The 15,657-nt window shown below is 38.4% G+C and overlaps 2 protein-coding genes across 6 annotated transcripts in view; one reads left to right on the top strand and one right to left on the bottom strand.

Annotated features, from left to right (window-relative positions):
• Positions 1–15,657, bottom strand: part of TMEM117 (transmembrane protein 117) — a 218,271-nt gene that overhangs the window by 176,519 nt on the left and 26,095 nt on the right. For all 5 annotated transcript variants that reach the window (XM_080576685.1, XM_080576686.1, XM_080576684.1 and 2 more), the window contains exon 3: positions 5,000–5,132. In XM_080576685.1, the coding sequence (XP_080432811.1) occupies positions 5,000–5,132 (133 nt within the window). The remainder of the gene's footprint in view (positions 1–4,999; positions 5,133–15,657) is intronic.
• On the top strand, positions 7,287–15,346 carry LOC308179815 (P2Y purinoceptor 1-like). Its single transcript, XM_080560522.1, has 2 exons — positions 7,287–8,584; positions 13,167–15,346. Exons 1-2 carry the CDS (start codon positions 8,515–8,517, stop codon positions 14,186–14,188), a joined length of 1,092 nt encoding a protein of 363 aa, XP_080416648.1. The 5' UTR covers positions 7,287–8,514; the 3' UTR covers positions 14,189–15,346.

The raw sequence follows: 15,657 nt of genomic DNA, 5'->3' as shown, positions 1-15,657 counted from the left end.
AGTTCGGATGAACTCTGTCACGACGACTCACTCAGTCACAACAAAGTGACACTAAACCATCCCTGGTGGGCCAGGAGGCACAGGTTATGTAGAGGAAACGCCCAACTCCTGCCCCACATGGGGACTGGGGTCAGAAGGGCCATGTGGGACCCCAAGGGGCTGGTTGTTAGTAATGGCTCCTCCACCGCCACTTCCTCACAACATGGCCACCAGTGTGCCTCCACTCCTACTCCCACGGCAATAGTCTACAAGCTCTGTGCCAGGCACCTGACGGGTTTAATAAATCATCTGGACAATTCTAAGAAATCAAGCATGGATGGTGCTCACACAACAGCCACCTCCACAACAGAGGAGGTCTCCCCATGGCACACCAAGGTGTTTGGCCAGCAGCCCATACAGATCAGGTGCTGTGACTGCCCTCTTTGTAACAGGCATTGGGTGTCAGAACTTCTTTTTTCCTCTGATGCTGCAGCCATGGTGATGCCACATTAAAGTTGTACAGCCACTCTTCACTGGCACTTCACCTGATCACGGTGTGCTACCACCACGTCACACTCTTCAGCCTTGCTCAGCAGCATTGGCAGTGCTCCAGTTCAGCTTCCAAGCAAACTGGAACTCGCCCCTGCCCTCCATTGTCAGAGCAGTGGGTAAAGAAAACATTACAATGAAGTGACAGGAGCTGTTACACACTTTTTAGGGTGGGAGAACTGCAAAGCAGAAGCTGGGTTCCATAAAAGAGCAGTCCCTATCTCCTTATTCTCTATAACTACAAAAAAAAAAAAAAAAATCACCCTTCTGTTCGGTATATGCAGGCCTGTGTCAATGGAAATAACATTCAGAGTATGAACTGAGGTTTCTAAACAGGTTCCCACAGATGTTGTAAGATGGATAAAGTAAGAAGGGATTTTTTTCAGCCATGTGAGGGCAAAGACAAGTGCTGAGCAAGCAAACAGACAGCAACAGGCCACTTTAGACATCCGATAGTCTGTTTGCTAGGCCTTCTGGACTTGCTGTGCAGAGGACTGTTGTGCAGAAGCAGGATGGACTACAGCGTTCTGACCTTGCACTTCTGTTCATCTGCACAAAACCATCGCAAGATTTATAATGTGAAGAGCAGATCCTCAGGCCAACATGCATCATGTCATGGCATACCCACATCCCTCTCTCAGCGCACTATATTGCTGGCTAATGTAGACATACACCCATTGAGAAGATGTAACCGGCAATGCCCTTCTCACTACTTCAAAGCCTTAAAATCCCGATTTACAGAGGAAATGAAATGGCCTCCTTCTCACTGCACAGTGCAGCCTCTGGCATCATGTAAGATAATATTTCTTCTGATCCTCTGCAATTGGTTTTACTGTGCCTCTAGTATTAAAAGTATTCCAGAATAAATCTTCTCTCCTTATCTCAGCATAAAGCATTCCTTAAGGTTACTTTGGTTTACATAGAACAACTTTTTCTGCCTTAGTCTCAGAGCAGCTTTGACAAGGCCTGCTACTCTATTCTGTGGGAATTGTGTTGGTATGTTCCCCAGATCTCTAAATCATTAGAATAATGGCTGAACCTTCCTACCTCCAGATTTTTTTTTCACATTTAGCCTCTTTTCTACATCTTTCTTGCACAGAAGGACCAGTCAGACCAAATACCAAATACCTTGTTCCTGTGCCTCAACCCTGCTGAGCCTTCAAGATGGTTACACAAACTTGCCAGTAATTTTGTCTTGCTGTTGGCATTTCATGCCTCTTGACTATTTAGGAATTGTTTGGTAAGCAATTAAAAACACACTTAACAAAAAAAATCCCTTAACTACAATTACCTATCCTTAAATAGCACCTAAGAGACACAGACCTTGTAAAATGAGGCCTGACTGCAAATCCTTTTATTTTAACCCTTCCATCAGCCCTGGGTTAAATTATCATGCATAAAGAAGGCATCCTTTCCTGCTTTCTGTCTCCAGTCTGGTCTTCCACAGCATCACACTAGGCTTACCACAATCCTGACAGAGAAATTCTCCGTTAAAGACCTTGTTTTTCTTGGGCCCCGTGCCCAGCTAGGCTTCTGCTTACTATTTTCAGGGATGAGAAGCAATAAGAAATAATAGCTGCAGATCATTGTCGGACAGATTTTCAAATATGTTTCCTCAACAAGATGTTGAGCTCTGACTAAAAGAGCAATAACCTAAAGTACAGTGGGTCAATGCAATAAATGGTGAAGTCCCTAAAAAGAAATGTTGCTGAATAAAAGAAGAGGCTTAAATTAAAAATGATACATTATAATCCCTCACAAAAATTTCAGTTCAAATAGTTACACTTTCACCCAGCAAACAGCTGTATAATATATATTCAAATACCAGCAACTTGTTCTGTTTCTACTTTTCCCAGCAACTTACGGTCTGTACCTTTATCCTTTAAGGGATACATTCAGACTTTTCAACTTTGCCACATTAAGACACATGTGAAGTGTCTTCAAAAATACTCATCAAAAAAAAAAATCTTGGCAATCACAAAATGTATCTTCTTAGAGACGGAAACATGATAGGACTTTAAAGCACTCCTGGCATGGGTTTATCAGGCCCTCAACAGGATATTGCTTCTGCTGAAGTCACCCAGGCTGGCTTGCACATGCAAGACATATGATTCTCCTACTGGTGAGCCACCCAGGAATTTTCATTGATGACATCAAATATCTGACATATGTGAACTTTTCAGAACCACTCGTGGCAGCACACAGGGCAAGGTGAACCAGAGACAGAGCAAGGAGCAAACATATGCAAAAATAAAAATTAAAATTAAAAAAAAAAAAAACTTTTTTCCACTCAGTCTTAGTAGAGAGTATCTGTAAGTCTTCCACAAGATTTGTATTGGAAAGATATGTATTCTGAGTGCCTGTGTTTCATAAGATCCCACAGAAATGAGGTCTACTTATCTCTACAAAGACTGTAACCATCATACAGGTGGGCTCTGACCTTTCGCCTGGAAGCCAGTTTGTCTGATGCCAGTTATTTCGGTAAGGCACTGTGGCAAAATACGTAGACAGAGGTGTTGTTTTGTACATAAGTACAAAACATGAAACAAATGGCTTTCACAAGGATTATATTTACTCGGAAGAAACTAATCCACTCCTTAAAACATTTTATTATGACAATGTGAAGTAGTTGGCTTTAATGATGTTTGACTTTTGTTGTAGAAATCCTCTTTTCACAAGCATTACATATTGTTCTATCTTGACTTTGAAAGGACTGATCCAACAGCTCTGTTTGTTACACTGGAATGCACACACGAAACAGCCTTACCAAGCCTCCACACACTTCAGAAAGTCAGGGTGATTCCTGGAGCACGGCATGGTCAGTTTCCCAAAACGATTGCAACAAACCTAGGGCTAGCATCCCTTCCAGGCAAGGAGGGACCTCACTAGTAAGTGAGAGGATAGGCTGACTAACACCAGCTATTTTAGAAATAGGCTGTGCCTATCTATTTCCATAAACGTGGACACTGATTGCCACGCAATCTCCTCAGTGCTGCTAATGAAAGTGTGCAACAGATAGGGGCAACAGGAATGTTGACAAGGACAAATGAGCTCTGGTTGCCAGTCATGAGCCAAGCTTTCAAAGCAGTTAATGTTTGTCTAATAGCCAGTTATAGCTTCTGAAGCTTTAGAAATACCAAATATAAACCTTAACATAATACCAATAAATCATATGACTATGTAAATAAGGAAGCCAGAAAGCTGCAATGCTCCCACTCTCCCCACTGCAGGGAGGATTATTCTGCCTATTATTAGGCACCTGTTCATATTTACCACATCATTACCATGATCATTTCCCGATCATTTCTTCTAAAATATTGGGTGATTTTGCTGTTTTACCCACCTTGCCTGAATCAATTTAGTCTTCATGACACATGATTAGCTCAGCTGGTCTGCACTTGGTTTCATTCTGTGACACCCTATCTATTCTCTACTCAGGGTTTGTTTTATGTCACATTGTTAAGATGACTTTATACGCTATGTATTTTTGTTGACAGCCAAAGATTTGTAACATGCCACACCAAGGTCCATTTAATAACACTTCATCAGGTTCTGTTGATATGCCTTTGATATTTTGCTAAGAACAAGTCATTCGATTATTTGACATGGTTCTCCAACTGAAATATACATCGAGTTTCTTATTTCTTGCTAAGAACTCTTCAGATGCTACCTTGCCTTTCATAAACAACACAACCATGTATTTTTGTCCAATGATCTCATTTTGCCTGTATTAGACAAGTAATAATGTAGGTTTTCTCACAAAAAAAATCAGCATGTGAAAATGGTTTTGTGCATAATAAGAGAAAGTAAGTTTTCTTAAACCATAAATTTCAGATTAAAAGCTTAATTTAAAATAAATCCAGACATAAGAAGATAGCTGTTCATCTCTAAACCAACAGTAACTTTGCCCTGTTGGAGCATTTTATGGGAAAAAAACTAAATAAATACAGATTTTTAAGATCTTTTTAACAAACTGGATCAGCAAGTATTATTTTGCATAACCAAAATAGCACTATACTGCACATTTAGTATTTGTGTTTTGAGCGTCTGCTTCCTCAGGTTTGGATGTTTCAATTTCTTTTAACTTTATCTCTGAATTTCCGTAGTATGGACAATAGTAATGTTTATACTTTTAAACTACTCAGTCTTAACTTCAAATCAAATTTGCTGAGCTATAACTTCAAATCAAAACAATTTGATATAATGTTTGTTAGTACCCTGAAGTAATAGTTGCTATCATTTGGCTAGGATCCCTCTTTTTGTAGCCAAGAGCATTAAAGTTTCGGTTCATTAACCAACTAAATTATTATTCTACCTAAATTCAGAAAACAGAAATAATAAAAAAGATGGTGACTATTACTATATTTACATTTTGGTAATCTCTTGTTCACTCTAAAGTAGCATAATATGAAAAGTTTCCAATTGAATATATTCTAGAGCAAAAGAGACAGAATAAAACTCTGTAACCTACCTCATATTCCCTTCCATAATGAGGAACAGATTATAAATGTGAGAAAAAATGAAGAGGAAGAGGATGGTACTGAAGAACATTGTCATCCAAGACCCGTGGTCCTCTCGAAACATTTTCAGACGGAGCAACTGACCTGTGGTATGAATATTACAAGAAACCATATTTTAGTCAGTCAGTAAACATATGTTTACATGATAACAAAAACAAAATAAAGTCCTAAACTGTGTCTTGTTACGTCCAATTATTTCACTTTGTGTGGGGAGGACAGATTTGGTGTCAAGCAACCAATCTAGTCTTTTGCAGTTCAGTATGGACAGAGATTGTTCTCACAAAATTACAAGGTTGCTTCCCACAAACTGGTGACAAACTGATTGAGGTTCTGATTCTACAATCAAAATCATTAAACTGAACCTCTGAAGGAGTTCACATCAGGTCCTGTGCTACCTGACCAAAATGTGGCTGTGGTTTCACATACACCACACATAATTCTATGTGTTGATTAAGCAGCCTTTATTGTTTCCCTGCTCCAGCTATTAACATCTGTACCCACTGTGCTCTAATGCTGGCACAGCAAGCTGAGCAGCTATGCACAAGTGAACAGGAGTGGGGAACTAACCCATCTAGAAAAAAAAAATTACCATTTTTCTTCCTATTAATTAGGTCCACCAACCTGCTGACCTTGAGACTCAGTGAACAGTAGTGCTGCACATCTGTGTAAAAGTGGGAGGGAGTGATGGACCTGAAGGACAACTGAATAAGCCATCCCATTTTCTAGAAACTGATACATCATAAAATTCTAAACCAAATACCACAGCAGGGAAAATCTCACAAAATTAGACCTCAAGGCAAGAGCCACATTTAGTGGCATTTGCACAATGTCCAGAGAAACAAGTCTATAAATTCAGAAGTACCTCAGGCTGTACTAATCCATTATTTGCTGCCAGACTCTTGAGCAGTAAAAACAGAGTCATTAGCTCTTTATGGTTGCCTGTCTCTTTCCAGTGATTATAGACAGAGTCAGATCAACTATCATATGAGGTGATCGAGATCTCCTCTTATGTGTTGGTCTAGCTTGTGAAAAACATGAACATAGAACAGAAGTGGAGGATTTCAGGACATTTGGGCTAATGAGAAAAAGAGATGTGCTTTTCTGAGCAGGTGTCTGCAGGACCAAAGATGATTCTTGCTTAAGCCCAAAGTACACATGTATAGATGGTAAATAAATAATCACCCTTCCTCACAACAAAACTGAGATAATACTGTGCAATCTCATTGCTCCCCGCTTTTGTGAGGTTATACAGAGCAGCCACATGTTCTTGTCTGCTACCCATTTAATGGCAGCATCTGAAACCCTGAAGAAGTCTGAGCTTCTTGAAGTACATCGGGGGGCGCAGACTCCAGGTCTACTGAAGTGTTCAGCTGGGGTCACCTCACCAGTGATAGACACCAGGCAAGTGCCATGAGATTTAGAGTCAGATTTGAATTCTACCAGAGACGTCTTGTTATGTTACATACAAATCATTTACCCTCTGCACTCAGCTCCTTGATCCACAAAATGGAAGACAATAATATTCTTTTTCTTACGGTGTTGACTTTTGCTACATTATACCACAAGACCCCAGAATGATTAAGCCCATAGGTGGTAACATAAAATAAATAAATAAATAAAACAACAACAACAACTAAACAAGCAACCAAACAAAAAAGTGTCACAAATCAGAATAGAGCTTATAGCCATACTTACAATGTAATTATTATTCATTTCCTAGCCAGAAATGTACACCAAATGCTATCACTGCATCACAGAGAATTAAATGTTCCCTAGAGTATCTGAGCTGATTGTTTCTTATGGTAATGTTCTTGTCATTTCAGAAATGCAATGTTACACATTTGTCAGAGCAAGACTGATTTTCTTGTCCTACCACAGAAGTCTTAATGCAGTACAACACTCTCCTCATTCTTTGTAGTTTACACTTGGTTTCAATGGTTCCTATTGAGCAAGGGCTATTTATTTTCGGTAATTAATGATTTAAACAGAAGTCAGTGAGTAGTGGTGGAAAGTTCTAGAACTATTTTTTCAGTGCTTGACTCCCAGCAAGATCAACACCTAGCATCCCAGCAGGGATTTCAAAAGGACTTTGTACCAACAGGTAATATTTAACATGTTTAGCAGCAATATAGTTGCTATCATTTTTACTGATAAGGCAATATAAGAAAGATTGATCAACTACCAAGCAGTTTTTTAAACTAAAATTTGCCAAGTGCTGAATAATAATGCCTCACTGCAATATTGCAAAATAAGACCCTAGAGTCCTCATTTTTTCACCACTTACACACAGAGAAAAATCTCAGTTCCTTAAGCGCATTTTTTTCTGTATCCTATTTGCAAATATTACACACTGAATATGAAATCTGAAGGAAAAAAGAAGAGAGAACGCAACATCAATTTACCAATAACAGTATTTAAGAGAAGCTGAGAAAGACCATTACAATTCAATTCCAATGTTAAAAAAAGTTACTGACTCATACATCATCTTTCTCTTCATCAGCTTAAGAAAGCCTTTCTCCTGTCAAGTATTTGAAGTAAAAGTATGTCCCCTGACATATGTTATGTGCTTCCCTGATTTCATTAAGACAGCAAAGTTGAAGCCTGTCTAAAATCTGGTACTGTTTTAAATAGTTAGATGTAGGTGCTTTAATCATGTGATGTGATATACCTCTCTCTTCATTCTGCAGAGGATGCATTTGTCAAAGCACACTAGTATGTCTTGTCACTTGGAAAAAAAGCTCTCCTTACTCTCATCGTAGGTAATAGGAGAAACTTTTGTCACGTTTTCTTCAGGAACGTATTTTTCCTGGGCTAGTTTTCCTTTTCTTTCTTGTCCTCTTACTTTGTTTCTCTCTGTCCTTCACTGTCCTAAACACATCAGTTTCTCACCTCCTTGTCCTGTCACCCATTAGCCTTTTCACTTCTCCAAACAGTTTCATTCTGCCCAGTTTCCAGATCTTTACATCTACCCTTATTGCTCCTTTCCTCTTCTAAACCTCTCTCAGTCTCATCCAGCCCATTCCTTTCCTAAAACAAAGATATCTGTCCAAGCTCTGCCGAGGGGCAAGAGCAGCACAGGTCCACGGCCCAGATCAGCAGAAGGGCAGCAGTGACAGGGATTCTGGAAGTGAAGGAGGGGCAAGAAAAGGAAAGTGCAAACATACACATACATGCCCCAGGCCTCTCCACTCTTCTCTTGAATGTTATCAGTGATGAAAGCCCCAGACCAAGCCGGACTGTGGATTTGTAGTAAGTCCCTTTCCCTGAAAAGCAAGTGGAGGCTGCTATGGTAATAACAATTTGCCTCGACTGATTGAGAGGAGGGGCATAATGATGAAATGATCTCTCTCTTACAGTTTGACATTTGCTCTGTGAAGAGCTGCCATTGCATATGGAATACTACTGAAACCGTGGATTAAAACCAGTACTTGCAAAACAGAGTGGTGATTTTAGAAGATCCCGATTAATGGAGAGAAAAACCAGAGCCTGGAATCCAGACTTCTGTAAAATAGATAATTATAGCACTCCTAAAACAGGTAAGAGAAAGATTTATTACATATTCATCCCACCTGTATTCTCCACAGAAATATATATTTATTTATTTTACTTAGCTACTGCACACTGATTAGTACATACGCATATAAATTTCATATTATTTAAAGTATTTTTTTTATAAATATTGCCTCTGGTAGGAAAATTCTTAAACATTATCTAACACTCTACTGTAGTTAATGTTTGCCATATGGGATTTCACTAACCCTCAAGTAAGTACATGAGCATCATTTTTTAATGAAAGAAATAGTAGCTTAATTGTAATACAGATTGAGTCATTAGGAAGAAAGGAATTGGCTATCAGTACAATGTACTTATCTCACTGCATACAAATACAGCTTTATATTACTTATTGTCCCCAGTGTATTCTTTTGATATAATGAGCTAAAAGGGTACACTTTGAGAACATACGTAACAGAAGTAGATTGGTATGTGAATGGGCAGAAGTGTGGAAAACCTATGCATGGTAACCATATAAAATTCTTAGAATAATCCAAACAAAACAGCTGCTGTAAAATCAGGATATATACTATATGTCTTTACTATAAAGATTAGCAAGTGAAAAGGAGCAAGGGACAAAGAGAAAGTGGATAAGGAACAAAATTACATAAAATAAACTGTTAATTCAGCTTAATCTTTACTTCAGGACAAATTAATCTCTCATTACGACCTTGTTACAAATGTCAAAAAATAAAAAAAAACAGGTATGATGTGGAAGAATGGTTCCTAGGATATATTTATTCATATCGAAGTAAATACTTTAAAAATAAACAAACTCATTATACATAATGGAACTTCGGAAGTACAAGTTAAATGCCATATAAATGATTAATAGTGATAAACTGTGAGCTACAATTAGCTGTATACATAGATTAGATTCTCTTCAATGATACAATGCTTCTTAGGTCCAAAAGGAGTTTCATCAAGAATTTATTTTTTTAATCAAACATGTTCATTTATCTACTTCAAGACTTTGGAGGCCATATCACAGGTACAAGGAGAACAGAGTCAAGTAGAGACTTCATGATTTAGGACACTGCAACAAACCAGGAAAGATATCAGCTCATCAGTCACGGCCAGCATTGTGAGCCACAGTAAGTCAACTTATATTCAGATCAGGTCTTACATCTTCTACATAATCAAAAGCATTAAGAAATATGACTTCTTCTAGAAAGAGAAACTCTCTGGACTTTGTTACAACTTACAGATGCTGCTAGGGGGAAATGACAAAGGAGCTTGTAGATAGTTATTGTTAGAGAGTCACAGATCTAAGCCATATCTCTTTCAGGTCCAGGAAATGAGACAACACAATAGACAGATAGAAAAACTGAGTCTATAGGTCACTGTTCTAAAATTAAAACTTTTCTAGCAACCTTATATCCATAGCCCATAAGACGGCTGGATCCATTATACTGCTTCTTCAAGGAGCAACATACAATTCCTACCCATGACTTTAGCATACTTCCTTGTCTTAATTATCGGTGCTGGAGCTCATAAACTTCAACTCTTTCTTGGTCATATGACTGAAATTTTAATATCAAGGCCTTCATCAAATAAAGATATTCCTTTAATTTTGGATGACCCATCATGTGATTGATCTTTCTGTCCATTTAGTGTTCCTGGCTATCTCCATCAACAGCTGAAACTGTTTAGCTGGAAAATTAACCACAAAAATGGGTATTTTTAGGTTTGAGAGCCCAAATTCTGGCAAATCTGTTCTTAGTCAGCCACTAACAACATATGCATCTCCTCACCTGTCACAGGATAATGTCATGGTGCTGTTGCTCATTCTGCCACTGCTAAGATGTGTGTATGCATGTTGGCTGGCTTTGCTTAAGAATACATGGACTTAACAGTGAACAAAGTAATGTTTAGGAAAATAAAGTTTTCTTAAACTACAGATGCAAAATTTTGGACTTGAACTGTGAAGATGATGTAGTCACATCTGGTAGCTTTAGTTTGTTAATGCTAAGGAAGTAGACAGAAAGCTTGCCATTGTCTGATAAAATAAAAAGTCACTGCTGAAATCATTACAGCATATATGCTGATCTACTGGACATCAGCGCAGCTCCAGTAGTCTCAAGACATGGCAGGGTATGCTGATTGTGTCTACTCAGGTGCAGTGAAACTGGGTCTTGATTGTAGAGAAGTCTTCAAATTCTGACGGAAGACCACGAGTTCTTGTTATAGCACTAAGCTGGGAGTCAAACCCCTTTCTGTTCTTCTCCTGCTCATTACATTTCCTCAGAAAAGGTTCTATTTCTTTCTGAACCTGTTTGATTGTATCCAACCTGTTTTCTAGGCTGTAAGTCATTCACACCGATTGCAATGCATAGTGTTTCAAAAATCTAGTCTTGGTTATGGCTTCTAAGCTCAATTATAATACAATGAATAAGTAAGAGACAATGAGAACCTTTTAGAAAATCCAAATATAAACCCCAAGGTTCATGGGGTTCATGGAAAAAGCCTAAAGAGATTCACAGGAAATTCATAGAATATGGAGAAACAACATAGGAAAATGCAAATATATTTTCTAATGTGACTCTGAGCTCCAAACGAATCTTAACAAGCTGTGCAGTTCCAGCACCTCCAGATACATAGCTCCATATATAGCTCATCCCAGAGTGCAGTCTAATAAACTGAAGGTAACAAAGGGAACAGTGGATTTATTAGTTCCAGTCTGTAATTGCCTTAGTGCAGTCACAGGGCTACACATCCAGGCTTCATCCAGCCAGCTTAGAGCAAAGTGGAGCAGGTGGCACAGCTGCCTGCCTCCCTCCATTCAGACCTACCTACAGTCCTTTTCCAGGAACCTGATGGGATCAGGAATCCCTGACATTACAACTACCTCATGCAGCTATGCCCTTGTTGTTTGTAGCCAGTTCAGGGCTTATTTATACTGACAACACAAATGGAATTGAGTGCTTACTGCCTTCATTCATAGCTATCCAAATGGAAGGCAGAGAGGTGGGAAATACAATGAAATTCAAAGCACACATGGTGTCTAGTCAGGATGATTTTAGGAAAAAATAACTTTCCTATACATACTAAAATTCCTTTTAACTGAACACATTGTAAAGCAAATGTTACTTAACTCTCTTGTACCTATCAGGGTGACTACATTTTAAAGAATTTACAAGGTCGTCTCATAAATTTGAAGAAAAAAATGTATACAAAGTTTGATATTCACAAACACCACGGAAAAACACACAGGTAAAGAGTACAGTTATCCCAGGTTAAAGTACAGTGTTTCAAGACTTAACAAAATACATTTAACAAAATACATTTAGAGAGCAAACATTTCCCACCTGTAAAATATACTGGGAGTTGAACATATGGCTTTCTATCTTTCTGGAAAGTCATTTCATTGCTGAGAAACAACTTTTCTTCTTAATTTTATTCAGTACAGCCTGAACTAACTTTTTGTAAGTTCACTGGGTAAATTTGCAAAGCTCAATAATGCAGTCTCTATTCAGCAGGTCATCACAGCAGCTCTTATGTGTTATATTCTGACCTATGTCTGTGAACACACCTTTGGAAAAGTTATATTGTGTTAAGGAATACCTGTCTTCCTACCAAACATTGTTGTGGATTCTGAGCTATAAATGGCTGTTTTTATGGCCATCAAATAAGTTCCAATTTGGACAAACCTTACAGATTAACATCTCCGTCATCGTTCGGAGCAAGGTTCTAGAAACATGACAAACCGAAATTGGTGACAGCTCACTCTAGCAAAACATTCCAGCCTTTGTTTGTTTTTGTGTTGTTCTATTAAGAGTCCAAAATCTTTGGGATTAAAGGTAAGTCTTCACAAGTGTAAAAACCTTGCTTAAAAAAAAACACACTGTAGATTTATATTCCTGATTATCCATAATAGGAGTTGATACAAACTGGGCAATAAAGACTGAGACAAAATGAATTTTTTCTAAGCCTGCCAAAACCCCAGTGTTTGTGGTCTGGGACATTTGTTTGAGAAGAACCCCAGAAAAAAACACCAACAAAGCAGCTTGTTCATTGCTTTGGATGGAAAGGTTGGTGTCGCCTTCAGCGCAACCAGGATTTCATCCTGATTTGGTTTGTTTCTGTCTTATGGCCCTGAGCCACCGCCCACTGCACAGCTGCCCACATCACAAATGCCTCTAGGCCCCGTATTGGTACCTAAGGCAGTCAAAGCAAGGATGGAGCGAGCCTGGGCAGTTACCGCCCTTCTGTCCTCCTGTCCTCCCCTCTGCTGTCTCCAGAGCTAGACACAGATACATCAGTGGGCTGTTACTACAGGTGCATGCTTTTTTTCTCTCATCTATCATGCACTACATTAAATATTAGATGGGAAAGAATATGAGGGTTTTTACAAAAGCCTGGGATGTGTTGCTGTAAAGTAAGATTGTTGCCTACATGGAATTTGCATTTTTTCAGCTAGAGAGCTTGTACATTATACCTTATTCTGAATCCTTCTGCCAGTTCAAAAATACTGAAATTAACTTCTAAATTAAGTTTTTAATTGTAAATTCAACATATTTAATTACGTTTTTATTTAAAGTCTGTTGGTCTCTTTTTCCTCTTCAGGCATACTCTATGGACAGACGATGAACAGCACATGCATTATTTTCATTTGCAACACCAATTCTAAGCTGGAGTGGTACTGTTACTTGCTGATTCTGGTTTGCTTTTTCATTTTGTTAGTGGGATTTCTAGGCAACATACTTGCCCTACGACATTATGTGTACTGCAGGAAGACATGGACTACTAACAGCATATTTCTGTTTAATTTGGCACTGTGTGACTTCACTTGGATTCTCATGGCACCTTTTTCAGTATACTATAGCCTCCAGAGGTTAGATGACTATTCCAGTCAAACGTTTTATCACATCATAAGACTGTTTTTTAGTATTAATATCTACGGAAGTGTCTGCTTCCTGACATTCATCAGTTTTGACAGATACATAGGTGCTGTCCATCCTATCAGTTCATTAACGTGGTGGGACAAAGGAAAGGCCACGTCTTGTACTGTTGCTGTATGGATCTTCATAGTCACTGCATCGGTGCCAGAGATCTGTTTCACAATTGAAATCGGAAGACAACATGACAGCACAAATTCTCAGGATAGCACTGGAGGAATTTTACAATTTGCCATGCCATTTGTACTCTCCAAGATTGTCTTGAGATTCCTAATTCCAGTCACGGTCATCTTTACATGCTATATGTTGACCCTCAAAGCATTGCTACAACTCAGTAAACGCCAGCAAAGAAGGAACAGAATTATTAGGCCTTTTTTACTGATCTCAGCTGCTATGATTTTATTTGTTGTTTGTTTCACACCTTATCATGTCATGATGATGGTGATACTAATCTACAGAATTACTTGTCAGGCACCCTGTGGGAGCACAAATACATTGCTTGCTGTTTATCAGATCACAGAGATCATCTGCAGCATCAGCAGTTGCCTTGACCCAATCATTTTTACAGTAGCAAATAAGACATTCTACCAAAGAATGAAAGACATAAACTGTCATCCCAAACGCCAGTGCTGCTGTTGTCTGACACAAAAGGTAAGGGACATCATTCTGTCCCCAAGAACGGTGACTTAAATGTCAATCTACAAAGACACGCATCTCTTCCTACCCGTTTGGCTTTGTACCATTAGATCGGTTTAAAATTTCATCTCCTGTATAGCACAGCAATCTCCTGAGTAAGCAAGAATAGACAGCAAGGCAGGGTAAAACTTAACATGTAAATCAACCGCAAAAGAAACACTAGCAACTCCTGGCTTTCCAGAACTGGCATTTTAAATATCATTGTTATAAATATATCTTAATTTATTGTGGCATAGCACTTCTTCCCTGTACGTACATGTGATATGGAATGAACAACGAATAAAAGCTCTAAGCAGCTACTTCATTTCTTGGCCAGAAAAATGCCAAGCACACCGTGTTGAGGAGTCTTCTTATAGCTTCTATTAATTATTTTTTCATATGTTCGTAAGTGCTGTTGTGGTTGGACTGTGCAATTAATAAGAATCATGATGCTAATGGCTGAACTTCTTGAGCATTTGTAGAGAGGCTTTCTATAAGTACCTAATTTTAATTCTGTAAGTACTTATAGAGTGCACTAGAGTTCCTCTGGCACTGCCAGTGGAACCTCATTAACCCGGATAAATTCAATAGATTTCCAAAAATAAACAAACAAACAAAATAATAAGGTAACATCCCTAGGGATAGTCAGAGCCATAGTGAGTCTGATCTGAAGCAAACAAACTCCAAGTTGTTTGCCAGTGAACTCTGAACTCATCAACAGGGAGAAGCGTGCAAAGGAAAAGTTCTGAAGTACAAAGGGGGCTGAGCTGCAAGAAGAGTAAGAGACACTGCTCTCTTATAGAGAGTTCTTTTTCTTGTTCATTTAGGCTCTTAGCATCAGTTTCAGGGCAGCCTGAGGTAATCAGTCAAGAGTGGACTTTGCTAATTAAAACAGTAAAATTTATAGTGATTGAAGAACATCCATCCATCTTCAGTAGTCATTAAATATATGTTCTCCCAACATACACAGGCAAGGTCATGCTTCATATTCAACCACCCGCTTTCTTGCCACGAAATACCTTAACTATAAAAGCCTATATATTACTAAGCCTACTAACTTTATTTTCAGAAATTAGTGACAAAGTACTTTTTAATATACCTTCTCTAGTATACTATTTTTTTTATTCCCAAAGTTTGAATATGATTTTGTTCTCACATCGCTATGTAAAAATAATTCTATTCTCCATTGGTATTAAATTTCACTTGTTGAATGTTTCAGTTGCATTGAGTAAATATATATGTATATAAAATACTTAGAACATTGTTTTTTCTAATTTTTTTTAACTGTGATGTGAAATGAAGAACCAGGTCCTGATAATCTAAAACACTTCAGATAGGTTTGGATGTGTATAAATGAGGACCTCATAGCAACATTGCTTGTCTATATTCTGTTCAGTGGAGTTACACACTCACCTCATCATAAATTCTGCTTTTATTCCTTTGATGACTTCTTAATCCTTAATTTTCTCGTATTTTAAAGGAAA

The sequence above is a fragment of the Anser brachyrhynchus genome (assembly GCF_964034855.1).
Source record: "Anser brachyrhynchus genome assembly, chromosome: 1".
Taxonomy (NCBI): domain Eukaryota; kingdom Metazoa; phylum Chordata; class Aves; order Anseriformes; family Anatidae; genus Anser; species Anser brachyrhynchus.
The sequence above is the reverse complement of the archived record's forward strand: the minus strand, read 5'-3'. Positions and strand labels throughout refer to the sequence as shown.